Source organism: Mustela lutreola, chromosome 2 (assembly GCF_030435805.1).
Source record: "Mustela lutreola isolate mMusLut2 chromosome 2, mMusLut2.pri, whole genome shotgun sequence".
Lineage (NCBI taxonomy): Eukaryota > Metazoa > Chordata > Mammalia > Carnivora > Mustelidae > Mustela > Mustela lutreola.
In genome coordinates, this window is record NC_081291.1 from 21,055,042 (window position 1) to 21,082,886 (window position 27,845).

At 40.9% G+C, this 27,845-nt stretch overlaps 1 protein-coding gene and 1 pseudogene across 6 annotated transcripts in view; one reads left to right on the forward strand and one right to left on the reverse strand.

Moving 5' to 3' along the window:
- Positions 1-27,845, forward strand: part of RAD54L2 (RAD54 like 2) — a 115,566-nt gene that overhangs the window by 62,822 nt on the left and 24,899 nt on the right. For 5 of the 6 annotated variants that reach the window (XM_059161032.1, XM_059161035.1, XM_059161033.1 and 2 more), the window contains 6 exons: positions 22,007-22,208; positions 23,188-23,327; positions 23,913-24,029; positions 24,346-24,572; positions 25,785-25,967; positions 26,108-26,241. In XM_059161032.1, the coding sequence (XP_059017015.1) occupies positions 22,007-22,208; positions 23,188-23,327; positions 23,913-24,029; positions 24,346-24,572; positions 25,785-25,967; positions 26,108-26,241 (1,003 nt within the window). The remainder of the gene's footprint in view (positions 1-22,006; positions 22,209-23,187; positions 23,328-23,912; positions 24,030-24,345; positions 24,573-25,784; positions 25,968-26,107; positions 26,242-27,845) is intronic. The other variant, XM_059161036.1, reaches the window with a different exon arrangement.
- Positions 14,415-15,091, reverse strand: LOC131826018 (SNRPN upstream reading frame protein-like; annotated as a pseudogene).

The following is a 27,845-nucleotide window of genomic DNA, read 5'->3' on the forward strand; positions in this document are numbered from 1 at the left end:
CTTTTTACTGGAGAGATGAAGAGACCTTTGGAAGTAAAATTTTGAGGAAAGAGTAGCCAGTCTATTATCACTTGAGGCCTTTAGCAGAGTCTGGAAGGAAGAACCCCTCTCCCCCAATCTCCCACCCCAGGCAGCTGGTCTTAGGTGGCTAGGTGCTTCAGTCACTAGGTGCCTTGGCTCAGCTTTTGCTCTTAGATGGGCTACAGCTGGTTTTAGATAGGCTTCAGCTCTTTCTACACCTTCACACCCTGGGCACTGGGGTTTCTTTTCCTTAATGTGTTCTGATGGCTAGGTGTGGGGTTGGTTCCAGAATTCTGGGGGATGGCAGGATGGTATAAATCAGGCTGAGTGTGTGATTGAGCATTTGTGTTTAGCTTGAAGACTTAAGGAGAGACAGAATTAGTGGATGTTTTCTCATGGCTGATGGAATAATAAAGTTGGAGAAAGTGGGGAAATACTTCAAGAACCAGCGTAAATTTCTGAAGTAATGATTTCAGTTTTGACTACTAGAGGTAATGAAATTTTTCAGAATTAAACTGTTCTTTGTTATATTCTGGATATACTAAACCTTTGTTATTTATATTGTAAATAGCATCTAGCCTATGGTTTATCTCAACATCATTCATAGTGTTCTTTTTTTTTTTTTTTAAGATTTTATTTATTTGACAGAGAGAGATCACAAGCAGGCAGAGAGGCAGGCAGAGAGAGATGAGGAAGCAGGCTCCCTGCTGAGCAGAGAGCCCGATGCGGGCATCGATCCCAGGACCCTAAGATCATGACCTGAGTGGAAGGCAGCGGCTTAACCCACTGAGCCACTCAGGTGCCCCATAGTGTTCTTTGTTGTAAAAAAAAAATCTGTAATTTTATTGTAGTTTAAGCTTTTCCATTTTTTTTTAAAGATTTTATTTATTTATTTGACAGAGACACAGCGAGAGAGAGAACATAAGCAGAGGGAGTAGAGGGGGGAGAAGCAGGCCTCCCGCAGAGCAGGGAGCCAGATGTGGGGCTCTATCCCAGGACCCTGGGATCATGACTTGAGCTGAAGGCAGATGCTTAACGACTGAGCCACCCAGGTGCCCCTCCATTGTTTGAGAGTCATTTCTTTCATGGGTGAAAAAGAAAGAGGACATAGGAGAGGCATATTTTAAAGATTGAAATGTGGTTTTCATCATCCTCTTTTGTTTTATTTGGATTTTTAAATTTTTATTTCATGAAATTATTTTAGATATTACCTTGTCTATAAGACTTTTTAGTAGAGCTAGGCATTTGCTTTACATTTTCTCATAACTCCTTAAATATTATTCACAAATTAGGCTAGACTCTTTCAAGGTAACAGCCTTAGTCTGTCTTCTTTTCCATCTTTTGCTCAGAGGTTCCTGCTTTCCTGTTTTGCTGAGAGCCCTGTAATTCTTACCTTTGGTTGCAGAGGTGGCCAGAAATCATCATGATGCTGAGTAGAATCAAAATTAAATTGGTCTGCAACACAGGGCTAGAATTTCAGATTGGTTGAAAATATGTGTAGTTGTGTTTACAAGTGAATGTTTCTTTATAGTTTTTGTCTTGATTGTGCTAAAAGCAGTGGTTCTCATCAGGGATTGGTTTTGTTCCCAAGGGGACATTTGGCAATGTCTGGAGATATTCTTGGTGGTCACAGCTGGGAAGATGTGACAATGAACCTGGCTGGGGATGCTGCTGAAGGTCCCCACAATGCACAGGGCAGTCTTCTACAACAAAGCATTATCCAGTCTAAAATGTCGACAGTGCTGAGGTTGAGAAAGCTTGTGCAACCCTGGTGTCTGAAAATGTTTTGCATTCGTTCTCCTCCCCTGTGAGAGCCCAGTGGGAAGTCTGGCATTTCTTTTCTTCATAAGTATTAGGTTGTTTCATGAGTTAGTCAGAATGGTATTGGTTCCCTTGTTAAAAATGTGTTTAATTTAGGATCTGCTAATGCTCCTTAGTATTAATACTGTGAAGATTTATTCTTCCAAGGAACAAGTATGATGATAATTTTTTTTCACTCATTCTGACTTCCATGACTATTTTGAATGTGAATCGCATTTTGGCTTGCATGAGTTTTAAACTTTTTTAGGCCTGTTGGCAAATATATTGGCTTACCATGACATTTGTACAGTACAGTCAGAGAACTCTTGATCCCAGAGAACTATCAATGTGTGCCTACATATGATAAGTAAACATATTTAATAAGATCTGGTATACTCTTTTATTGCTGGTAGATTTTTTAATTCATACATATTTTTCTCTAGTAATTTTTTAAAGATTCATTTTTAAATTTATTTTAAAGAGAGAGATTGTGTGCATGCATGTGAATGGAGGGAGGAACAGAGGGAGAGGGAAAAGGTGGAAGCCGACCTCTCCCCACTGTGTGGAGCCTGCCATGGGACTTGATCCCTCGTCTCTGAGGTAATGACCAGAGCCCAAATCAAGACTGGGTTGCCTGAGCCACCCAGGTGCCCCTCTAATAGCAACTTTTATAAAAAACAAGCTCATTAAAAAAAAATTCAAGACAATTTTTTGAGCCTCTCTTATGTAGCAGGCATTTTAAGTTTGGCTTTAGAGATACAGTGGTGAATGAGATGGACAGAATCCTTGCCCTAAAGGGTCTACAGTCCAGAAGGAGAGACAGATATTAAGAGTTGAATCAAATTATTAAAATAACTTCAGATTTTGATAAGAACCATGTAGACCAAGGGAGGGAAAGAGCCCCAGGGATAGGGAGGAAGGGTCTACTTTAGCCTGGGTGGTGGAGTGGGGGTGGGGCTCTCTGAGGGTGTAGCATTATGCTTTTCTTTTCAAAGACTGAACTTTTGGTTTTGTTTTTCTCTTAAAGTAGTTTTTCTCTATTTCATCCATTTGCTCTTACCGTTTTTTGTTGTTGTTTTTGTTTTGTTTTGTTTTGTTTTGTTTTTAAAGTCAGCTTCATACCCATTGCGGAGCCCAGTGTCGGGCTTGAATTCAGAACCCTGAGATCAAGACCTGTGCTGAGATCAAGGGTTGGATGCTTAATTGACTGAGCCACCCAGGCACCCCATCTGATCTTATATTTATTGTTTTCTTCCTACTACTTTCTTTAGGTTTAATTTCCTCTTCTTTTTCTAATTTTTGAGAAGAAAATTTACAACATTGGTTTTTTTTTTTTTTTTTAAAGATTTTATTTATTTATTTGACAGAGAGAAATCACAAGTAGATGGAGAGGCAGGCAGAGAGAGAGGGAAGCAAGCTCTCTGCTGAGCAGAGAGCCCGATGCGGGCCTCGATCCCAGGACCCTGAGATCATGACCAGAGCCGAAGGCAGTGGCTTAACCCAACTGAGCCACCCAGACGCCCACAACTTTGGTTTTCACTATTATTTTTTGACACTGATTTTAGGATGTGGATTTACCTTTAAGTATAACTTTAGCAATATTGCAATTTTTTAAAAAGATTTTATTTATTTATTTGACAGAAATACAAGTAGGCAGAGAGACAGGCAGAGAGAGAGGAGGAAGCAGGCTCCCTGCTGAGAAGAGAGCCCCATGTGGGGCTCCATCCCAGGACCCTGGGATCATGACTTGAGCCAAAGACAGAGGCCTTAACCCACTGAGCCACCCAGGCACCCTCACAATTTTTTTTTAAAGATTTTTATTTATTTATTTGACAGACAGAGATCACAAGTTGGCAGAGAGGCAGGCAGAGAGAGAGAGTGAGAGGGAAGCAGGCTCCCTGCTGAGCAGAGAGCCCGATGTGGGACCCTATCCCAGGACCCTGAGATCATGACCTGAGCGGAAGGCAGAGGCTTAACCCACTTAGCCACCCAGGCATCCCAATCACAAATTTTTAAAAAATCAGTGTTAAGTGTGCCCGTGTGGCTCAGTTAAGTGTCTGCCTTCACCTCAGGTTGATCCCAGGACCCTGAGATCCAGCTGCACATAAGGCTCTCTACTGAGCACGGAGTTTGGTTCTCCATCTCCTGCTGCCCCTGCCCCACTCATGCTAGCTCGTGTGCGCATGTGCGCACACTTTCTCTCCAATAAATAGATAAAATATTGTTAAAAAATCAGTTTTACTATACAGTTTATATATAGTAAAATTCATATCTTCTTTGTATAGATTGATGACTGTTGACAAATATGATTGCCCTGATCAAGATATAGAAAATACCCATTTTTCCAGAAAGTTCTCATGCCCTTTTGTAGTCAGTTTTCTGGGCAACCACTTTGAACTCATTTCTGTCATTATAGATTGGCTTTGCCTGTTATAGAATTTCATATACATGGATTATTCAGTACATATTCTTTTTGCTTAGCCTCTTGCTCAGCATGGTGTCTGTGAGATTCATCTCTTGTTGCACATGTGCCTAGTTTGTTCGTTTTTATTGTTGAGTAGTATTCCAACTGCAAAAAGTTGAATACAACTTGTTTATCCATTCACCTGTTGATAGACGTTTAATCTAATGAGTAAACCTGTTCTGAACAATTCTGTGAAGCTGACTTGGTTTCTAATAATTAGAGGTAAGTTTTCAGTTTCCCTTGGATAAAATACTAAGATATGAATTGCTGTGGCATGTATAACTTTATTAGAAAATGCCAGAATGTTTTTCCAAAGTGATTGCACCACTTCACACTCCTGCCAGTAGTATGTGAGAATTCCAGGTGCTTCATATCCTTGCAAGCATGTTGTATGGTCATGTAACCAAGGGTAGGGGTGCAAGAGCACCTGGCTCCGGGGTCCCAAACAGAGCAGGTTTGCCACTTGCTGCTGACAAAATCTAAAGGCAGAGAGACTAACTGTGGTGAAACAAGAAAGGAATTTATTTTAGTCATGCCAACATGGGGTAGATAGTAGACTAGCATCCCAAAGCGGTCTCCAAAGTGCTGAAAATACTTCCAGGTTTATATAAGGAAAATATGGGACAAAGGTTAGTGAGTATGTGCAGGTGGGCAGTGAAGGTCAAGTCAGTCATTGTCTTGGGGTCAATCACTGCCAGAGCTCTTGCTGGCTCAGTATAATCTTTATTGCTTGAAGTGTGGTGGTTTTGGTTCCCATCATGGAGTGCATTTACCTGCAGGGTCTTTTGCCTTAGGTAAGAGATAAGCTGGAAAGAAGAACTTAATCAGTTAGAAATTTTGAGGTCAAAATGGAAGTAGTTGAAGTCCCCTTTCAGTCATTATTATTATATGTGCTGCCAAAGTAAGCATATCAGCCAGTATTATTACTTTTAGCCATTCTAGTGATTATCAAGTGGCATCTGATTGTAATTTAAATGTGCATTTCACCTCTTTTGTGGAATATCTGTTCTCTTTTGCTTTTCTTACTGGGTTGTTTGTCATCTTACTGAGTTGTAGAGTTTTTAAGGAATATTTTCTAGGGTGTCTGGGTGGCTTAGTTGATTAAGTATATGACTCTTGATTTCAGCTTGGGTCATGACTCAGGGTCGTAAGATCAAGCACTGTATTGGCCTCTGCTCAGTGCAGTCTGCTTGAGATGCTCTCTCTCCCTCTCCCTCTGCACCCTTCTCCTCCAGCCCCAACACACACAGGTACTCTCTCTAAAGATTTTTTTTTTTTTTTTTTTTAACTTGACAGACAGAGAGGGAATACAAGCAGGGGCAGTGGGAGAAGGAGAAGCAGGGTTTCTGCTGAGCAGGGATTCTGATGTGAGGCTTAATCCGAGGACCCTGGGATCATGGCCTGAGCTGAAGGCAGTTGCTTAACAACTGAGCAACCCAGGCACCCTGAGAGAATATATTCTAGATACAAGTCTTTTATCAGGTATACACACACACAGAGTTAATGTTTTCTATGAGACTATAAGACTGTGACTTGTCATTTTTCTTTTAAGGATACGTTTTGAAGTTTTTAATTTGGATGAAGCACACTTTATCAGGTTTTTCCCTCGTGGTTCAAGCTTTTTGTGTCCTGCTTAAGAAATCTTTACTTGGGGCACCTGGGTGGCTTAGTGGATTAAAGCCTCTGCCTTCAGCTCAGGTCATGGTCCCGGGGTTCTGGGATCTAGCTCCGCATCAGGCTCTCTGTTCGGCAGGGAGCCTGCTTCCCCCTCTCAATCTGCCTGCCTCTCTGCCTACTTGTGATCTCTGTCAAGTAAAGAAATAAACTCTTAAAAAAAAAAATCTTTATATAACCTAAAGTTGCATCTATTTTCTACTAGAAGTTTTATAGTTTAAGCTTTTATGTTTAGGCCTTGATCCATTTTGAATTGTTGTTTCTGTATGACATGGAATAGGGTGAGAATTGTATCCATTACAGAAGGTGTGCTGGAAAAATTTTTTCCATTGGATTACTTTGGTACCTTTGTAAAGAATCAGTTGACTATAAATGTGCAGTCTAATTCTGGACTGTATTACATTAATAACTGTATTCTTACTCAAAATCATCATTATTGTCATTTGAATCAGGTAGTACAAGAATTCCAACTTCGTTGTTGCCTTTTTTTTTTTAAATATTTTTATTTATTTATTTGACAGAGAGAGATCACAAGTAGGCAGAGAGGCAGGCAGAGAGAGAGGAAGGGAAGCAGGCTCCCTTCTGAGCAGAGAGCCCGATGTGGGACTCGATCCCAGGACCCTGAGATCATGACCTGAGCCGAAGGCAGCGGCTTAACCCACTGAGCCAGCCACCCAGGCACCCCTGTCTTTTTTTTTTTTTTTTTAAGATTTTATTTATTTATTTGACAGAAATCCCAAGTAGGCAGATAGGCAGGCAGAGGGACAGAGGAGGAAGCAGGCTCCCTGCCGAGCAGACAGCCCAACGAGGGGCTTGATCCCAGGCCCCTGGGATCATGACCCGATCCGAAGGCAGAGCCTTTCTGAGCTTCATGGAGCCACCCAGGCGCCCCTCGTTGTTGTCTTAAAAAGTTATTTTGATTACTCTAGGATCTTTGCATTTTCATAAAAAATTTTTAGACTCCTCAATCTCAGTTGCAGCAGATAGTGGCCAGGGTTAAATAACAAACAGGGTGGAGGCTACATTGCCTTTTATGCTAGCCTTGGAAGTTACAGTGTCACTTCTGTGTTATTCTTTGGTTATAACTAAGTCTAAGTGCACCCAGATTCAGAAGAAAAAAATTAGAATCTGCTTCTCAATAGGAGATGGATCAAGGTCAGACTATAGGAAAGCATTGGAATAAAAGATACTGGTACATTCATATTTGGAAAACACTGTCTGCCACATTCTACCCTCTGGCCACAGTAATTTACATCATCCCACATGTAAAATACACTGCGCCCTTTCCTCAAGACCTCCAAAATTTCATCCCAGTCCAGCATCAGCTTATAGCCCAAGGTCTGGTCCTCTAACTCAGATCTATGTGTGAATGTGACTTTCAGTTGTAGTTTTCTTGAGTTCACTCCTTAAGTACAGTTTCTCTTATCTGAAGACTTTTATGAACTAAAGAGACCAGTTTTCTGTCTCCACCAATGTAAGATGTTATGGGGATAAGGTAGATACTCTTATTCAAAAGATGGGGCAGAGAAAGTAGGGGAGAGGGAAGGGAATGAGGCACACAGCAGTCACTGATCTATAGTAGTTCTAAAATTCCTAGGTGAGCACATTTTGCTAGTTCTTTGATTAGAACTCAGTATTTCTCCAGGGCTTTTGGTGTTATCCTCTAGAATCTTTGTTCTGTCTTCTGAATAATCCTTTCATTTTACAAAAAGTAACATATTATAATTGAACCCCAGCTTGCTGACTGCCTCTAGAAGTTTGAGGGTCCAAACTCTTTTTTTATTTTGTATTGCTTATATCTCCTCCATTTCAGGCTCATACATTTCCTTTATAAACTTGTGTATCAGTATAAAACCCACTTCATTAGACAAAAGCTATACTCACAAATCTCTTCAAGATAATTTCTTTTCTGGTTGGCCTTCCAAGGAGGCTGATATAAGGTAATACTCTAATATTGTTCTGAGTTGGTTTTTTTTTTAAGATTTTATTTTTTTAATTTATTTGACAGATAGAGATCACAAGTAGGCAGAGAGGCAAGCAGAGAAAGAGGGGGATGCGGGCTCCCCGCTGAGCAGAGAGCCTGATGTGGGGCTTGATCCCAGGACCCTGGGGTCATGACCTGAGCTGAAGGCAGAGGCCTAACCCACTGAGCCACCCAGGCGCCCCTAAGTTTTTTTTTTTTTTTTTTAAATTTTTATTTATTTATTTATTTATTTGACAGAAAGAGAGATCACAAGTAGGCAGAGACGCAGGCAGAGAGAGAGAGAGAGGAGGAAGCAGGCTCCCTGCTGAGCAGAGAGCCTGATGCGGGACTTGATCCCAGGACCCTGAGATCATGACCTGAGCCGAAGGCAGCGGCTTAACCCACCGACCCACCCAGGTGCCCTAAGTTTTGTTTTTTAACAAAGAAGATCTGCTAGGCCTGTCTGCAAAATCTTTAGGAGGCCTTTTGTCTGAACAGGTCTATGAAACACTACTTTAAATATTTCTGAGATCATAACAAAGGATCTTAACAGATCCTTTGATTGAATTTTTCTTGACTATGGATATTTTTCCTTTGCATATCTTTTCTTTGCATATCTGGTGACTTTTGATTAAATAAAATGGTCTTTGCACATAATATATTGTAGAGGCTCTGCATTCTGTTATCTTCCTCTAAAAAGTGTTCATTTTAAGTTTAGCAGGCATTTCAGTTACTGATTGATTCCCTTGAACTTGTGAAGCCTTGGTTTTGTGCCATTTCAGTACCAGTCTGTGAAAAGCCCAAGGTGTTTACCAATCTAATTTGGTAGGACTCAATCTCTAAATTCTTGCAGACCATGTCAGGGCTTGGTTTTAGGCTTTGTTAAGGAGGATGTAATATAGGTCTCACTCTAGAGAGGTTCTTACTCCTAGGGACCGCCTTTCTTTTGTCTCAGCTGGATGGTAGAGGTGTTATATAAGATGTTAATGAGAACTTTCAACTCTGGCAAGTCTAGCATTCTCCAGTTTCCCTGACATTGCTGTTTCCCTAGCATTGCTAGACTTCTAGTATCTTTGTTTTGCTCTCACTGTGGCCATATACATACTCTGAATGATTTCACATGAAATTTCATTTCATGAAATTTGTTGATGTTTGCTTTATGGTGCAGTAAAGGGCAGTTTTGATAAATGATGCCTACATAAGCTGTTGAAAAGAATGTGTGTTTTGTTATTGTCTAGTGAAGTGTTCTAAATATGTTTGTTAATTCAGGTTTGTTAATTGTTTCATTCAGTTCTTGTATGGCCTTATTGGTATTTTTGTCTGTTGTATTTTATTCTTGAAAGAGGCATGTTAGTCTCTCATGATTATAGATTTCTGTATATCTTTCAGTTTTGATGTATTTTGAGACTAAGGTATTGTGTACATGTAAATTTGATACTGCTATGTCTTTTTTGTATGTTGACCTTTTGTCATTATGAAACATCCCTTTTTATTTCTTTTTTTTTTTTTTTTTAAAGATTTTATTTATTTATTTGACAGACAGAGATCACAAGTAGGCAGAGAGGCAGGCAGAGAGAGAGAGAGGAGGAAGCAGGCTCCCTGCTGAGCAGAGAGCCCGATGTGGGGCTCGATCCCAGGACCCTGGGATCATGACCTGAGCCGAAGGCAGAGGCTTTAACCCACTGAGCCACCCAGGCGCCCCTGTCCCTTTTTATTTCTATTATGCTTCTTACCCTAATGTCTCTTTCACCTGATATTCGTATAGATATGTTAGCTTTTGGTTAGCATTTCTTAACATCTTTTTTCAACTTTTTTTTCTATTCTCTTTCCACTTTTTTCCTGTTATTTTTTTTTCATGATAGCACCGCTTAGTTGGGTTTTGCTTTTTTTAATCCAGTCTAACAGTTTTAGTCTTCTGATTGGAACCTTTAGTTGATTTGTATTTAATGTAATTATTGATATAGTTGTGTTAAAATTTATCATCTTTGTATGTATGTATGTATGTATGTATTTATTTTTAAAAAGATTTTATTATTTACTTGACAGAGATCACAATCAGGCAGACAGTCAGGCAGAGAAAGAGAAAGGAGGAAGCAGGCTCCCTGCTGAGCAGAGAGCCCAATGTGGGGCTTGATCCCAGGACCCAGGGACCATGACCTGAGCCAAAGGTAGAGGCCCTAACCCACTGAGCCACCCAGGGAGGGAGAGGGAGAGAGAATCTTAAGCAGACTCTGTGCTTAACCAGAATCTTAAGCAGACTCTGTGGAGCCTGTTTTGGGGCTCTGTCTCATCACCCTGAGATCACAACCTGAGCCAAAACCCAAGAGTCAGACAATGACCAACTGTGCCATGCAGATGCCCATCCTTAGAACATTTTAAATGTTTACCTCTTTCCTGCATTTTATGTTATATATCCTTATTTTAATTCTACATATTTTAAGTGCCACAACATGTTTTTCTCTAGTCAGTACTTATATTTTCCACACATAGATCTTTCGTTGTTCTTTTTAATTTTTAGGAGTTTATTTGACCAAACATCAAATCAAGCAGTGCCAATTAGAAATGGTTAGGAGCACTTCCCTTTTTGTTGTTTTTCATTCCCTCCTTCCCTCTTTTGTCTGAGATAATTTTCTTTCTGTCTTTGGTATTTGTTTTTGGGTATGTTTCTTGGCAACAAATTTAATCTGTGTGTTGTTTGTCTGAAAGTTGCTTTATTTTGCCCTTGTTTTTGAGTGATGTTAGTTGGTACAAAATTCTAGGTTGCCAGTTATTTTTTTTAAAAAAGCTTAGAAACTTTCCATCATCTTCTAGTATCTTCAGGTCTCAAGAATCCATTGTTATTGTTGCTCCTTTGAAGGTATTGTGTTCTCTCCCACTCGTGACTGCTTATACAGTTTTTTTCTTTATTAGTTTTCAACACTTTTGCTATATAATCTCCCGAGGAATTCTTTTTTATTGTTTTTGTTTTTTTCTGTTTATCGTACCTATAATCCACAGAGCTTCTTGATTCCACTTACTATATATATTGTTTCTAGACTATGTCTTTGATTCTTTTTCCTTTTTTAAAAATTTATTTTTAAAATTTAAATTCAATTAATTAACATATATTATTGGTTTCAGAGGAAGAGGCCAGTGATTCATGATTCATCAGTTTTATATAATACCCAGTACACAGTATATCATGTGCCCTCCTTAATACCTATCGCCCAGTAACCCCATCTTCCCACCCACCTCCCCTCCAGCAACCCTCAGTTTGTTTCCTGTGATTAAGAGTCTCTTATGATTTGCCTCCCTCTCTGGTTTCATCTTGTTCTATTTTTTCTGCTCTTGCCCTATGATCCTCTGTTTTTTTCCCTTAAATTTCACATATCAGTGAGAATTGATTAATATATATTCTGATTATCTGGTGACATTATCCTTTCATTTATTTTCTCCATTTCTTTTCTTTTCTTTCTTTCTTTCTTTTTTTTTTTTTTTTAACATGTTTTATCAGTTGTTTCTTATTTTATAGTATCTAGATCACCAGTGATTCTGGTTCTGTTGCCTGTTCCTCTTAGTTTTGGATCATTTGATTTTGTCTCCTGGCATAGCTGGTAATTTTTCATTGAATGCTGGACAGTATATATAAAAACTTATAGAGGCTATAGATAGTATCTTTAGAGAGGGTTTCTTTTTCCTCTCCTTAATCCATCAGGATAAAGCTGAATAAATGCTGATCATAGTTTAAGAGATTTTGTTTACTTCTTGTACACCCCTGTTTCTAGAGTGTGGCCATCCTGTAAGTTCTAACTGAGAGTCTGGATGTTCACTGGGCCCATCTGCTCTGATGGTTCCTAAATTCTAATCCTTATCTTCTCTGCACCTCAAGATTACAGAAACATCAGTTCTACTTTTCAGTGGTTTTATTCTTAGCTTTTCAACTTCCCATCTCAGCTTTAGAATGAAGTAAATGACTTGAATGGAAATAAACTGAATTTTTGGCTCAGTTCTGCCTTTCCCATTTTACCAGGCTGATGGTCCCTCATGTCTTCAAGTTTTGTCATTTTAGTCCAATGAAATTGTCAAAAGTTCTTCTGGTTTCTTTGCTTCTTATTAACAGCCTTCTGTTTAGGTGACTCTCACCTTGTTCTGGCAACCAGACTTGGTGGAAGAGGGGAATGAATGGCAGTAGAATGCTGGCTCATCTCTTCTTGATTTCCCTTTCTTGGAATCTTGTCCCTTCTACTTCTGGTCCTTTCAGCATCTCTTCAGCCTTCAAAAGACTTTGTTGTGGTGGTGATTTTTAAATTTGATAACATATTTCTAGCTGTTCATAGTGCAAGTATTGGTTTGCCTCAAGCTATTCCACCTTTGCTGGAAGGAGAAGCACCAAGCCAACATTTAAAAATATGTATATAGGGGCGCCTGGGTGGCTCAGTGGGTTAAAGCCCTGCTTTCGGCTCAGGTCATGATCCCAGGATTCTGGGATCGAGCCCCACATCGGGCTCTCTGCTCAGCAGGGAGCCTGCTTCCCCCTCTCTCTTTGCCTGCCTCTCTGCCCTCTGCCTACTTGTGATCTTTGTCTGTCAAATTAAAAAAAAAAAAAAAAGTATATATTTGTATAGAGGTATAAATCACCATTTTGAAGTGTATAATTCAGTGATTTTTTAATATATCAAGATTGTTGAATCATCACCACTTTAATTTCAGAACATTTTTCATTACCCCAAAACCCCTTTATCCATAAGCAGTCACTCTTGTTATCCTCTCTCTCAGTCCCTGGCAATGACTAGCCTACTTCTGTCTGTAGAGATTTACTTGTACTGGACATTTCTATAAATGGAATTTATACATTATTTTACAATATGAGGCCTTTTGTTTCAGACTTCTTTAACTTAGCATAATGACTAAGCCAACTGTGCTAAAATATGTATAACATAAAATTTACCATTTTAGGGGCACCTGGGTGGCTTAGTGGGTTAAGCTGCTTCCTTCAGCTCAGGTCATGATCTCAGGGTCCTGGGATTGAGCCCTGCATTGGGCTCTCTGCTCAACGGGGATCCTGCTCTTCCCACCACCCTGCCCCGCTTGCCTCTCTGCCTACTTGTGATCTGTCAAATAAATAAATAAAAATATTTTTTAAAAATTTACCATTTTAGCCATTTTAATTTTGTATTTTTTAAGTAGGCTTTATGCCCAGCGTGGAGCCCAACACAGGGCTTGAACTCATGACCCGGAGATCAAGACCAGAGCTGAGATCAAGAGTAGGATGAACAACTGACTAAGCCACCTAGGCACCCTATTTTAGCCATATTAAGGTGTAGAATTTAGTGGCTTAAATAAATTTACATTGTTCTGCAACTGTCACCACTATCCATCACCAAAACTTTTTCATCATCCTATATTGAAACTCTGAACTCTTTGATCCATTTTTTAGTTAATTTTTGTATATGGTATAGAGTAAGGGTCCAATTTCATTCCTTTGCATGTGGGTATTTGACTTTCCCAGCACTGCTTACTGAGATGACTGTCCTTTTCCTGTGAATGGTATTGGTACTCTGGTTGAAAATCCTTTGACCATATATGTGAGGGTTTATTTCTGTGCTCTCTGTCCCATTTCAGTTGTCTATATGGCTGTCTTTATGCCTGTTTCACATTGTTTTGATTATAGTAGCTTCATAGTAAGTTTTGAAATCAGGAAGTGTGTGTCCTCCCTTGTTCTTTTTCAGAATTGTTTCTGCAAACAGAATTGTGCTGGAACACAGCTGTTCTTGTTCACTTATATGTTTATGTATGGCTGCTTTTGAGCTGCTCTGGTAAAGTTGAGTAGTTTTAACAGAGACCTGTGACCCACAAAACCTGAAGTATTTACTATCAGGGTTTTTATAGAAAAAGTTTACCAATATTGGAATATTTAAACTCTTTGCTCATTTTCCCAGCTGTAGTGGATTGTACCGCAAATAATTAAATTAAAGGGAAAAATAATTTGTAAAAGATGTTTATGCCACTATAGATACAAATAAAAACTAAGAAATAGTCTGAATGACAAAGCATTCTGTGATACACTGATACCTTTCATTAAAATGATGAGTTATGTGGACTATGTCACTATGTCAAAGAAATATTTATATGTATGTAACATGTGGCCAAAACAGAACACAAAATGATGTGTATTCATTGGTTACTGGTGCAAAATATGTGCATATTTATTAAGAAATGTGGAAAAGTTGGGATCTAAATAGTTTAGAGATTCGTGCTTATTATATTTTATCTTCTGTTAAGACTTCTAAAATTAAAACAGTCGTGAAGTTTTATTCTGGAAAATCTCAAAAGAAATAGAAAAAGAGTAGTAAAATGAACCCTGTATTCCCAGTATTCTCTTCAATAGTTGTAAATACAAGGCTAGTCTGGTTTCATTTGTTCCTCCCCACCTTGGATTATTTGGAAGTAGATCCTTAAAGTTGTAACCTTTTATCTGTAAACTTCAGAGTGTTTTCACTCTATCTTCTAGCATTAAAGTCCTAAAAGCAAAAACAAAAATAAACACAATACCATTATCACACCTCAGTATTTTGAATCAATAATTCCTTATATCATGAAATATGTGTGGATAATCCCTGATTATCTTTTAAAGATTATTTTTACTGTTATTTCATTAAAATCCCTATAAATCCCACATTTAGTTCATTTGTCTTTCAAATCTCTTTAATCTGAGTTTTTCCTACCTCTTTTTGGTGTTTTTTTTTCCTGCAATTTATTTCAAAAGAAAAGAATTCACTTGTTACTCTGGTTTCATACATTTCTAGATTTTGCCGATTGCATCCTTGTGGTCTTGCTTAACAAATTTAACATAATTCTTTTGTTTTCTAAAAATCATGGATATTATCTTTATTACATTGTTAGCTGATTCAGATACATCAATACATTATCCTCTGGTTTTTTGCTTGGAAATCAGCCATCTGGATGTTCTAATACTGCTTTTACCACATCTTGGTGTCTCAGCTAAGAAGGCCTCAGTTTGCCTGGAAATCCACCATAGGTACTGGCTGCTGCTGAAATTGCTTTGGGTTCAGTTGACACTCTTGGCTTCCCAGGGGGGCTGTCCTTCTGTGTTTGACTTGGACTTCCACCTCTGGTACATGCCGTCCTGTAGTCTATCACAGGTGTAAGCAGTCCCTGGCCTGCTCCATCACACTGCTGGTCGTTCCTCAGAACAGAGTGTCCGTCATCTCCAGACTTGCCACTCCAGTCTGTCTACATGGTCCTTCTTCCCTGTATTTTTGCAAACCAGTAGTGAGATCTCAAGGTGTGTTGAGATTCAAGTAATGTTTTGGCACACGGACATAATAGTTGTGGTGTATACATCCTTTTGCATCACATCAGGCACCATGTGGTAAGACTTGGAATTCACTGAGCTTTGTTTGTATAGTTGGGATTGGGTGGGAAGAAGAGAGAGGCCCCTGAAAGTGTACCTTATACCCCCAATGAGTGAAACATAGAGATTTTTCTTGGCATTGTTCCTCGTTGCCTAGTCATATTTGTCGTGATGATGTTCATAACTCATTCCTGAGAAGCTTATGTAAGTTTTTGTTGGTGTTTATATAACTCTGTGCACAACTGGCTCACGTGAAGGGGAAAGTTCAGAGGTATTTGCGACCAGATATGATTCTATGATCCTGAATTTGGGTGGTAATAATCATTTACTTTTAAGCCACATGTCTCTACCTCCTTTTTGATCCTTTTCTCTTTTTCTTAAGCGGCGTTTGGTGGATTATATTCTAGAATTTTGGGGAGGACTGTCTTTGAAAGTTAAATTAATGATTTTGATAATAGGTTGTAAATTCATATGGTTCATTTTTCAGAAGATAAAAAAGAGCATGCAGTGGAAAGTCACATTTTGAATTGGGGAAGAATTAGTTATAGAAATTTTGAAGTAATAGTTTAAGAATAGTTTAAGATGTGGTCTATATTATAATGTTATGTAAAAACCAGAAAGTTCATAATAAGCATCATGAAGCAGCAATGAAGCACTTGTAAGACATTAACTTACATGACAACAAACTTGAAATATTAGTACATCTATAAACTAAAGCCCTTTAACAAGTAAACAGTAGTTGTTGAATCCAGAAGCTGAAGATTAATTAAAAGAATACTGGTTGGTAAGGAGCTGGTTTAGACCTAAAGCCTCTGTGTAAAGGGGAAACCTGTGTCTGAACTAAGTGTATGTAAGAATTGTATATACTATAATCATTTAAAAATTGCTACTGTACTGGGCCACATTCAACACTGGGTCAGACAGGAATTCAAGGCTAGACTTTATAAGTTGGAATGTTTGATTGTGAATTTGTCTGTAATACTAAAAGGTTATCAGATTCTTTTCTTCCTCCTCCCAGAAACATCACACTCTCCAAGGCAGAAACCAGAAAAAGGAGGTAGAGCAGTTGGCAACAAATTCCCAGTACCCAGTAGATCAAGTTCAGACCCTTTATCTTCCCCTGTATACTCTGACTCTGTCCTCTCTGCCTACTTGCTAACCTTGCTTCCAACAGTTCCTCCAAGTGGTTACTCAATAAATATGCTTGTGAAATAGAAACAAAAGGCCTTCAGGCCAGGAGAACATCAAATTTCATTATCAGAACCAGGTCAGAGGACCTAGCAAAACACCAAGCTGAAGTGTGCCAACCCAGCCTCAAGTGTAATTGTGTAGGGCAAGCTGCAGTTTTGGTGGAAGTAGCCATTTAGCAAGAGATGACCCCTCTTAGGGACTCTGCTCTCCAGCCACATCTTCCTTTGGGAGGAAGAATGTGATAGCCTTCCCCTTTAGGAGGGAAGAATTGAGGGCTGTGAGTTAGGAGAGAGGTGCCAGTAATATTATGTGACAATGCCATGGAAGTTTAGTTCTTTGGAGGCGTGGGGGCCGTGAAGCAGTGGTGGTAGTTCTTAAGGAAAACAGAGTTGCTGACCTTTCCTTTTACGGTGCTTTAGGTGGAAATAGGAGAGGACCATTTGAGGGGAAGGTAGCCAGTCAGACTTGCAGCTCTTTTGGAGCTTCTCTTTCAGTTCTCATGTCTGGCTGGACACACAGGCAGTAAGCACCTTACGTTCTCAGTGGGTGGAAGATGTCTACAAGCCAAGGCTCATGTTGCATTCCCAGTGCTTCTTGTCACCCCAAACGCTTGGTGTCTTTGAGAGGCCTTTGTAAAAGGCCTGCTGTGGATCCTGTGGTGACGGAGAAGGGGCTGTGATGTTTTAATCTCTTGCTTCTGTTAGTGGTATTGCCTTGTCCCCTTATGAACATTTCTTGTTTGGTGCCTCTCTTAGCTAGTTCCCCTTTGCTCTTCGAAAAGCAGGTAGATTTAGGTTTTAGGTAGATACCTAAAAACTTCCAGTGGTCTCTCAGTGTGAGGGCCAAGGAAGCTACTTCCACTGCTGCTGCAGGAGAGTGAATCACCCCTGGTACTCAGATGTGAGTGCGTGTGCATTTGTGCACACATGTCCATACCCACTATCCCCCTCCAGCCCCACATTTTACATTGGCCACATTAGCTTCCTCTCCCTGCCCAAACAGTTGTCAATAGAATGTAGAAGGCTAGGAAGAAAGGGCCTTGGAAGTAGTCCTGGGACAGGGGTTGACATCTGTGCCAGCATCTAGGAAGGATCTTGAGTCTACACCTCAGTCTGCCTTGGTTGAGGGGCTCCTGGAGAGAGACAGGGAATGGTTGTTGGGTCAGAAGGCCCTTCTTGCTGCTGATTTGCCTAATTTTAGCCAGTATTGAACTGCCTGTATTTTCCCAACTATTCCTCCTTGTCTAAAGTATCCATTCCTTTTGCTTATGTTCCTATATCTGCCTAGAATGTTCTTTCTTTACCTTTACTAGTTGGTACCTACTTATTTTTTTTTTTTAAAGATTTTATTTATTTGCCAGAGATAGAGAGAGAGAGTACACACAAGCAGGCAGAGAGGCAGGCAGAGGCAGCGAGAGAGGCAGGCTCCCTGCCGAGCAAGGAGCCCAATGCGGGACTCGATCCCAGGACCTTGGAATCATGACCTGAGCCGAAGGCAGCTGCTTAACCAACTGAGCCACCCAGGCGTCCTGGTACCTACTTATTATACTAGATTAAACCCAGGTTTCATCTATTGCAAGGAAGCACCCTGCACCCCTTACCCAGCCCTTGGGCAAGACTGGATTGGGTATCCTTTCCCCAAGTGTTGTTGCTGTTAGGTGCTTACCTCACATGTTTCCCCATCTGGACCATTCCATTGTGCCTTGGTACAGGGCCTGGTAATTATTATTTTTTATTTTTTTTTTTTAAAGATTTTATTTATTTATTTGAGAGAGAAACAGTGAGAGAGAGCATGAGCTAGGAGAAGGTCAGAGAGCGAAGCAGACTTCCCATGGAGCTGGGAGCCTGATGCGGGACTCGATCCCAGGACTCCGGGATCATGACCTGAGCCGAAGGCAGTCGTCCAACCAACTGAGCCACCCAGGCGTCCCTCAGGGCCTGGTAATTAAATGCTCCTATGTGTGTTGGGCTAAACTAAAAGGCAGGAGAGGCAGCAGTGGCTAGTTTGTGGTAGTCTTATGTGGAGATTTAGAATGAAGATGTGGTCTACAGTCTCATGTGGCTGGGATTGTGTGTGTGTGTGTATACATGTGTTCACACATGCAAATGTGTATTTGTAAGAAACACTCATTTTGTGAGAACAATGCTGGTTGTATCATTTCTGCATCTCCTTTTGCTTTCTTATTTCTGATCTTTTAGTAAGATATACAGTTAAGGCTTGAATTTTCCACATAAGTAGATACTGCTCCCCAGCATGGCTGACTAAGCCCTGTTGCTTTGTTTGCTCCTGGACTGTTCAGTGTAGTCAGGAGTATGAAGTTCCACAGAGTGTGGCAGGACCTGGGTTTAAAGAAGAACATTTTCCCTAAAAGAGCTTTTGACATCCCCATTTTACAGATGTGGGGAACTGTGGCTCAGAAAAGTTGAATCCATGAGCAAAGAGCTAGTAAGTGACAGAGCCAGGATTCAACACTAGCCTGACATTGCCTGACCATGAAACTTATTCTGTTAACTCTCTGCTTCTGTTTTCCTGCTTGTTTCCTATATACCCACAGGCAAGCTATTTCTTTCTTTCTTTCTTTTTTTTAAACTTTTTAGGGCTTTGGTTTCTCAAATTTAGAATGAGGGAAGCAAAATTCACCTTGCCATTATCATAAGAAAGGAGATAAGAAACCAGATAAGAAACCAAACCCATTCCTTGTAGCTGGAATGGGAGTAGTCCTAGGAAAAGCAGCAGCTGTTTTATATGGTGTTTACTATGTGCCGAACATAGTTCCAGTACATCGTCTAGGCTCTCTCACATAACCACCTTCTCAACTATCAGGCTGAGGAATAGCATGACAGTTGTTACTCCCTTTTTATAATTGAGGAGCAGGTAAGAGACAGCAGGTGTTCACACCCCAGAAGACTGATTTCTGTGTCCATAATGAACTCTATGCTCAGTTATCTCTCAGGAAATGTTAGTTCCCAACTCCATGCTGTTATAGAACCTGACATCCACGTAAAAGAGACCATAAGGAACCCACAATGGCAATAGGGGCTATATGCCAAGCCACAGAAGATAAGCAGTGATGGAGTATCTGGAACACTTGCGATTTTTTTGGGGGGGGGACACTTATGATTTTGTGACTTCGCCACTGGCTGATGATATGTTATTTTTTGGTGATTAGGTGCATACAATGATGACTCATGATATGTCTGTCTTTTTGTTTGGGGACATTGGCTTACTGGTTCACTCACTGAAGTCTATGGCAACACTGTCTCCCTTTACCAAAGCCTACAGTGTTCAGTTTTTCTTACCCCATTGGCACCTGAGTCCATACTGATATAAATAAATATTTATATATTGATATAAATATTGATTTATTTATAAATAAATGTTGAATATATAAATGAGGGAGAAGGGACAGATTTTCCTTACAGAAGAATTCCAAATAATGAATGTTGACGTGTAGAGGGAAATAGAAAACCACTATTAGAACACCACAGTAATAATTTCTCAAGGTAAGATCCACTGATGGATTTAAAACGAGTGGGTAAATTTTAAGAAAGTGGATATTTGCATTCTCAAAGCCTCACAGCCCTCTACCACCCCAAATATTTGCATGTATTTTGATGTATGTCCAGAAATACTCTGATGCCCCCTCTCAGGAAATAGTGCTTAATTCTCTTTCCCTTGAATGTGCCTGGGCTTAGTGATTTGCTTCTAAAATATGGAAAGGGGGAAATAGTGATTTTATAGTGGAAAAATCTGGCAGACACCACTTCAAACAAGTGATTAAGGTTAATAACACCAGTAATATGATACATGATAGCATGTATCCTGATAAGATGTGATAAGTATCCTTCTCATCTTCTTCTTTCCTTTCCTTTACTTCTACAGTATTCTTCCCCCACAAACCATAACTCCATTCTCATTATGAGAATACATCTGATGCTCAAATTAGGGGAGAGTCTGCAAAACACCTGACCAGTACTTTTCAAAAAAACTGTCAAGGTTGTGAAAGACAAGAAGAGAAACTGCCACAGTTCAGAGAGACTGAGGCATGAGAGCTAGATACAATTATGATATCCTGGATGGAATCCTGTCGCAGAAAAAGGACATTAGTGGAAAACTGGTGAAACCCAAATAAAGTTTAAAGTTGAGTTAACAGCATAGGGTGCCTGGGTGGTGTGCTTGGGGGAGCATCCAGCTCTTGACTTCAGCTCAGGTCGTGATCTTGGGTCATAGGATCAAGCCCCACATCGGGCTCCGTGCTCAGAGTGGAGTCTGCTTGAAAGTCTCTCTCCCTCTGCCTCTGCGCCCTGACTCATGTTTTCTCTTTCTAAAATAAATAAGCACATCTTTAAAGTTTAGTTAAAAACAAACAAAAATTATCCCACCAAAAACCCAGACTTCCTGAGTCATTCCTGCCTGAGATCCAAGTGGCATTGATCAGCGCATCTCAGTTATAGCATTTATGTTCTAGCTTTCAATTGCTCTTACCTTTGGGAAAGACTTTTTAGTTGTATACTTCTTGTATCTGGGAGCTCTGGTGGATTTGGAGACAAGCTTATGATCTATGTGATTGACAAAGCCTGCCCATCTTGTAAACAGAATGTTGCTCAGCAGACTGAGGAAGACAGGTATGCACATGGACTCTCCTACGCCAGCCCTAGTCGTTGTCAATGTTTCATGCCACAAATGACATTCCTCTGCCAGAAATTTCCTCCTTTTCTCCCCTCCCTCAAGGCGCAGTACCTTTTAGACATTCTCACTTTTCAAGGCTTCACGCATATTTCACTTCTCATGTAATTCCTTGTGTGATGACACCACAAAGTATTGTCTTTCATATTCCTGTGACCCTAAGGCAATTATTCTGCATTTAGCTACTTATCTCTGGCTCAAAAAATGATGTCTTATATTTTTAACTTCTTTAGATCAGTTAACCTGCCCTTCCTGTGGTGTTTAGCACACCTTGCTTTATTATGTCTAGAAAACAAACTCTTTGCAAGGAGGAAGTCATATAAACATTCCTTGAAGCATCTTGGACAGTGTTTGCCATGTTGTAAGCCCTCATTGACTGGCCAGTGAATTGAAGGAGTGAACACTTTAAGACATCAAAAGGAGGAATATTCCCTTTGTTGGCAGATGAGACACAAGTGAGTGTGAGCTGTACTTGGAACCTCTTGTCTCTTTCAGAGCATTCTGAGGCCATGAAGCTTCCTCACTCTGATCAGAGTGCTAAATTTAGCAAGAGTGATGGCTGTTATTTGTTGTGAGCCTGCCCTGGAGCAGGCTTGGTTCTAGACATGCACACATGCACATGCACATACATGAAGACATGATTTAGTCCTCATAGCAACTCTGAAATGTAGGCATCACTGTTCTCATTTTATAGATCAGTCCACTGAGATTCAAAGAGCCGTAAGTCACTTGCTTTAGCTTACCAGTTAATAAGTTGTTCAATTGAGATTTGAACCCAGGTGTGCCTGCGTCAAAACCCAATTTTCTCCCCGTAACGGTTAGTCCCTGTACCTCTGTCTCCTTGTCTTTTCAGACCCATCCCTGGAAGACATGTGTGGCACTGAATGTGCCCAGCTGGAGGAAGATGGGCAGCGGCCACCGCGGTGCACTTCAACTACCTCATCTCAGTCTGAGCCTTCAGAGCAGCTTAGGCGCCCCCAAGGCAAGAGCCTAGCCTCCGAGGACCCCAAAAAGAAGAGAGCTCAGAAGCCCTCCCATATGAGGAGAAACATACGGTGAGTTGTGCTCAGGGTGAGAGGCGAAGGGAAGGAGGAGAGGTATTATCTTCATTTGAAGGCTGTCACTAGCAGCACTGGTTTGAGCAGGAGGGTCCCCTTTCCAAAGAAGAAAAGTGTAAGCTGTGTGCCCCAATTAATAGTGGAGATGCATTTCAGGACCACCCCAGGCTGTCAGACATTGTGGGGCAAATGTGGCGGGCACTCAGGCTATGCTGGGGAGTTTCCTACTCTTTGGAGACCCTGGGGGCAGCCCAAGTATGAGAGAGTGCTCTTGTTTTTTCCGTTATTTTCCCCTTACGTTCCCTTATGTTTCTAAACAGGAGGAGATCAAAGAAGTTGAATTCTCATTTTCTTAGAGCTCAACTTCAGTTGGCAGGAAACTCTCTGGTCCAAAGCAGGGTTTTTTCCTTGAGCTAAGTGAATGGAAGATGTGAGCTTCCTTAACTGTCTAAATCCCCCGCAGCCCTTCCTTCTGTCATAGCCCTTCCTTCTTTTCCCATTGAAAGGAGATCATTGAGATCTTTTTCTTCTCCTACCCTCATCTTTTTTTGTTTTTGAATGTAATGATAGCTTAAAAATTTTACTCAGACTCTGGGAAATAAAGATGCAGAATCATCTATAATCCTACTTTCCCAGATAACAACTCTATTTTTTAATACTATTTTTCAGCTTGATAAATCACAGATTACTCTGTTTTATTCTTGATCTGTCGTGTGCAAAGATGAGTTTTCAGGGACTTGTCGTAGAAAGTTAAATAATATGAAAAAATGTTAGCCCAGAATCACCTGAGCCTGGAAGTCCCTCCCACTTTTTTTTTTTTTTTTTTTTAACCTTACCTTTTGCATGGATGTGTGGGACTGATGGGGCTTCTTTTCCTCATGCCTCAGATCTGTGAGGTCAGCAGTGAACTCTTTAGCTTGACATTACGTTGCCCAAATCTCAAGCCAATCCAAGTGCTCACTCTTGTAATGTTTAGAAAGCTGCTCCGAGAGGATCAGTTGGAGCCAGTTACCAAAGCAGCACAACAGGAGGAGTTGGAAAGAAGGAAACGCTTGGAGCAACAGAGGAAGGATTACGCGGCCCCCATTCCTACAGTTCCCCTGGAGTTCCTTCCGGGTAAGCAGTGAAAGTGGCGGTAAGTGTAGGGAGAAGAGGCCTTGGGCACACACAGAAGTGTGGATCTGAAATGAGACTGTGGCCTGTCTAGAATATTTTTTAGTCATTTAGTTTCTTAGGAGCACATGATTAGAAACATCTAAAAGGTTAAGATGGGTAAAAATGTACCCCTCAGGGGTCCTGGCTGGCTTAGTGGGTAGAGCATGGGACTCTTAATCTCAAGGTTGTGAGTTCAGGCCCCACTTTGAGCATGGACTGTACTTTAAAAAAAAAAAAAAAAAGTGCATGTGTGTGTTTTTAATATACTCCTCAGATATTATTTAAATCTTTACTCTCATAACTTTGAATCTTAACATACCAAGGGTTAGGATCTTTTTTAGTGGTCAGGTGGGTGCTAGGAGAAAAGAACCAGTAAAGATAAGGGAAGTTTGAAAGGGGACTGAAATATTTGAGACACCCCTCTACTTTGCTCCTCAGGGGGTAGTTCTTTTGAGGGCAACAAAGGAAGAAGGCTGTTAAGTCATTTGGAAGCTAGGTCTGAGCTAAGTGTGGTTTTGACATTCCCTTCCATCTTTTCTTCCCTAGAGGAAATTGTCTTAAGAGCAAGCGATGGTCCCCAACTGCCTCCTCGGGTCCTTGCCCAGGAAGTCATTTGTTTGGACAGCAGCAGTGGCAGTGAGGATGAAAAAAGCAGTCGAGATGGTAAGGTTGAGCCAGAGGTGCCTCCACTTCCTCCCGACTTAGTGCCCACCCTGAGCAATTGGCTGTACCTCTGAATAGAAATCAGTCCTTCCCCATTGGGTTTGGGGTCTGACTGTGACAAATGTCCCTGAGTCTCCTTGTAAATGCAGGGTTTTCCCTTGTCTTAACTCGAAGCTGGAAGAGGGAAATAATAAAACTCAAAACTTTACAAGTGATGACAAGTTGTAACTTTTTTGCCATGCTGTAATGCTTTAGTGATGAGCAGTAAATTATCTCCGCTCCCTGGGTTTTTGTTCTGTTTTGTTGGCTGTCTCAGAAGTTATTGAACTGAGCTCTGGAGAGGAGGACACTCTGCACATTGTGGACAGCAGTGAGTCTGTCAGTGAGGAGGATGAGGAAGAGGAGAAGGGTGGCACCCATGTGAATGACATCTTAAACCAGCGTGATGCTCTGGGGCGGGTCCTCGTCAACCTGAACCACCCTCCAGAGGAGGAGAATGTCTTCCTGGCCCCGCAGTTGGCACGGGCAGTGAAACCTCATCAGGTACCACAAATCTTGACGCTCCTCTTTGTTTCCTTTCAGCTTCCTTGCTGAGAGCATCACCTGCTGGTGGTTTTTAGCATCACAGCCTGTGAAGTACTTGTACGGTACCTAGAGCCTCGATTGGAAAATTGGAAAGGCCTGATCCTTCCTCCTAGAATTTGATGTTTCAAATTTCTCTTTTTCTTTTTTCTTCCTTTCTTTTAAAAAAATATTTTACTTGTTTATTTGACAGAGAGAAAGGGAACATAAGCAGGGGGAGTGGGAGAAGGAAAAGCGGGCTTCACACTGAGCAGAGAGCCCTATGCGGGGTTCAGTCCCAGGGCCCTGGGATCATGACCTGAGCCAAAGGCAGACACTTAACGAATGAATCACCCAGGCACCCCAGTTTCTGATGAATGGGAAGGCCAAGCCTTACGTTTGCCCTGTTGTGTAGAAGGTGCTACATCTCTTGGTTTAATGATCTTGAGCTTCCTCTGTGAGAGCTGCAAGACTGATTGAGATGCTGTCTGGAGGGAAGTGCTTTAATTAGGAATTGATTTGATTCTGGAAGTAGTTCCAGAAGAGACTTAAGAGTCAGAAGTCTGAGCAACTTTCTGATAGGAGGGAACAGAGTAGTTTGTGTTGACCCAGAGCCCTGAACCAAACCAGTGAGTGGAAGTTCCTTGAAGACAGAGGTTGACTCAACACAAGAACTCTTAATAAGAACTGCTCCTCATGGAATGGGCTAGGTAAGCAACCAGGGACTAAGTGAGAGACCCTGTCAAGAATTTGGTACTACTTGTCATTGTACAAGGTGAATGATTTTCTGTTTTCTCTGGGAAGACTGTCACCAGCCAATAGACTAGGCAGGGTACAGGGAAACTTCGTAGCCATCCACAACTGTCTGGTGTGGTGTCTGCTCATTTATTTAATTCTCACTAACTCCAGGATGAATGAAACTAAAACCATGGTCTTTTTTTTTTTTTTTTTTTTTTTAAGATTCTATTTATTTATTTGAGAGAATGAAAGAGAGAGAGCATGAGAGGGGAGAGGGTCAGAGGGAGAAGCAGACTCCCCGCTGAGCAGGGAGCCAGATGTGGTACTCAGTCCCAGACTCCAGGATCATAACCTGAGTCAAAGGCAGTTGCTTAACCAACTGAGCCACTGAGGCATCTGTAAAGCTCTGGTCTTTGCCAGCTCCTTTAACTATTGCCTGTGTTTGTCCCTTGTCAGATTGGTGGGATCCGGTTCCTGTATGATAACCTGGTTGAATCCCTGGAGAGGTTTAAGACCAGTAGTGGCTTTGGTTGTATCCTGGCACACAGCATGGGTCTGGGGAAAACTTTGCAAGTGATATCCTTCATCGATGTCCTCTTCCGCCACACGCCAGCCAAAACTGTTCTTGCCATTGTGCCGGTAAGAATTGGGGAAGGCATTATATAGTCAGCCCTCTGAGGAACTCTGGGTTAATGCCTTGCTAGGTACTGAAAAGCTCAGTGAGCTCAGCTTTGAGCTTGTTTCTTAAAACTCTCTTCCTGGACTTGGCTTTTTACCAGGTTAATACTCTTCAGAATTGGCTGGCAGAGTTCAACATGTGGCTTCCAGCTCCTGAAGCCCTTCCAGCTGACAATAAGCCTGAAGAAGTCCAGCCTCGCTTCTTCAAAGTTCACATCTTGAATGATGAGCACAAGTAGGTGGCCTACCTTCTGCTCTTTGGTTTTAAATTGTTGTGGGGGTTTTTTTCCTTTTAAATTGTTGTTGGTTTTTTTTTTTTTTCAATTTTTTAAAAGATTTTTTGTATTTATTTGACACAGAGATCACAAGTAGGCAGAGAGGCAAGGGCGGGGGGAAGCAGGTACCCTGCTGAGGAGACAGCCCGATGTGGGGCTTGATCCCAGGACCCTGAGATCATGACCTGAGCCAAGGCAGAGGCTTAACCCACTGAGCCACTCAGGCGCCCCTGCCCTTGCCTTTTAGACTTTTTTCCGGGGTCTGGATATCAGTGCAGTCTATTTGCATATGAACCCTGTCTTCCCAGATTCTTTTTGGTTTCTTTATGTGCCCCTGCCCCTTGTTACTCATTTTTTTCTCTAACTGACTTTTTAGTAAAGTCAGATAGCCTGGGAAATTCCTTACATTCTGCTTAAAGATGCCTTTATATCCTTAAAAATGCATACATCATCCTATTTTTCCCATGTGGACAGTAATAAAATTCAACATGATAAAATGAAACTGTCCATCTTTTATATTTCTCTTTCTTAGAAGCCTAATCAGCAGTCTCTTTTCAGCACTGATCTACAGTTGAACTTTAATGGTACAACTTCCAAGCTTTGAAAAGTACAAACTTTTGTTTTAAATCAAAATAAAATTATCTTTTCATTTCATAAATTCAACTTGATTTCCCAGATTCTAAAGCTATTTCTTGGTTCAACCCAACTGTCCATGTTCTCTTCTCCCCACCCCTGCTGGCATGGATAATTGAGAAGATAGACTTTGTTTTCTACAGAGGCTGTCTTTTGTGATCTTTGTTCACACACATCTAAGTAAGGAGACTGAGTGGCCCCCTGGGTAGCTGATCACCTGCTCTTGTTTCTTGGATTTCAGGACTGTTAGTCCACATGCAGTTAATGAATTATAGCCTGGGTTTAGTTGTTTAGGAGTGAAGGGACTCACTGAATGCTGAATGTTGGCTCTGCTGCTCTTTCTCCTTTATGGTTTGTCCTTGGCTCTTTACTCACCAGGGCCCGGGCAGGTAAAATGAAGAATATTGTCCTTGCTTTTACTACCTTGTATTTATTATGGGAATAACTTGAAATTCTCTCTCAAATGTAGAATTGTAGCCATGCATGTATATCCAAGGGAGTTGTCACTTCTTCTTTTTTTTTTTTTTTTTTTTTTTTTTTTTTTTTTTTTTTTTTAAAGATTTTATTTATTTTATTTGACAGACAGAAATTACAAGTAGGCAGAGAGGCAGGCAGAGAGAGAGGGGAGGAAGCAGGCTCACTGCTGAGCAAAGAGCCCGATGTGGGGCTCGATCCCAGGAACTGGGATCATGACCTGAGCCGAAGGCAGAGGCTTTAACCCACTGAGCCACCCAGGCGCCCCACTTCTTCTTTTTTTTTCTTTTTTTTTAACAAGACCAGGAAGGGGTGGGTGGGTGGGTGTGGAGGGAGAGGGAGAGAATGAATCTTAAGCAGGCTTCATGCCCAGCACGGAGCCCAACACGGGGTTTGCTCTCACAACCCTGAAACCATGACCTGAGCCAAAATCAAGTCAGACTCTTAATCGACTGAG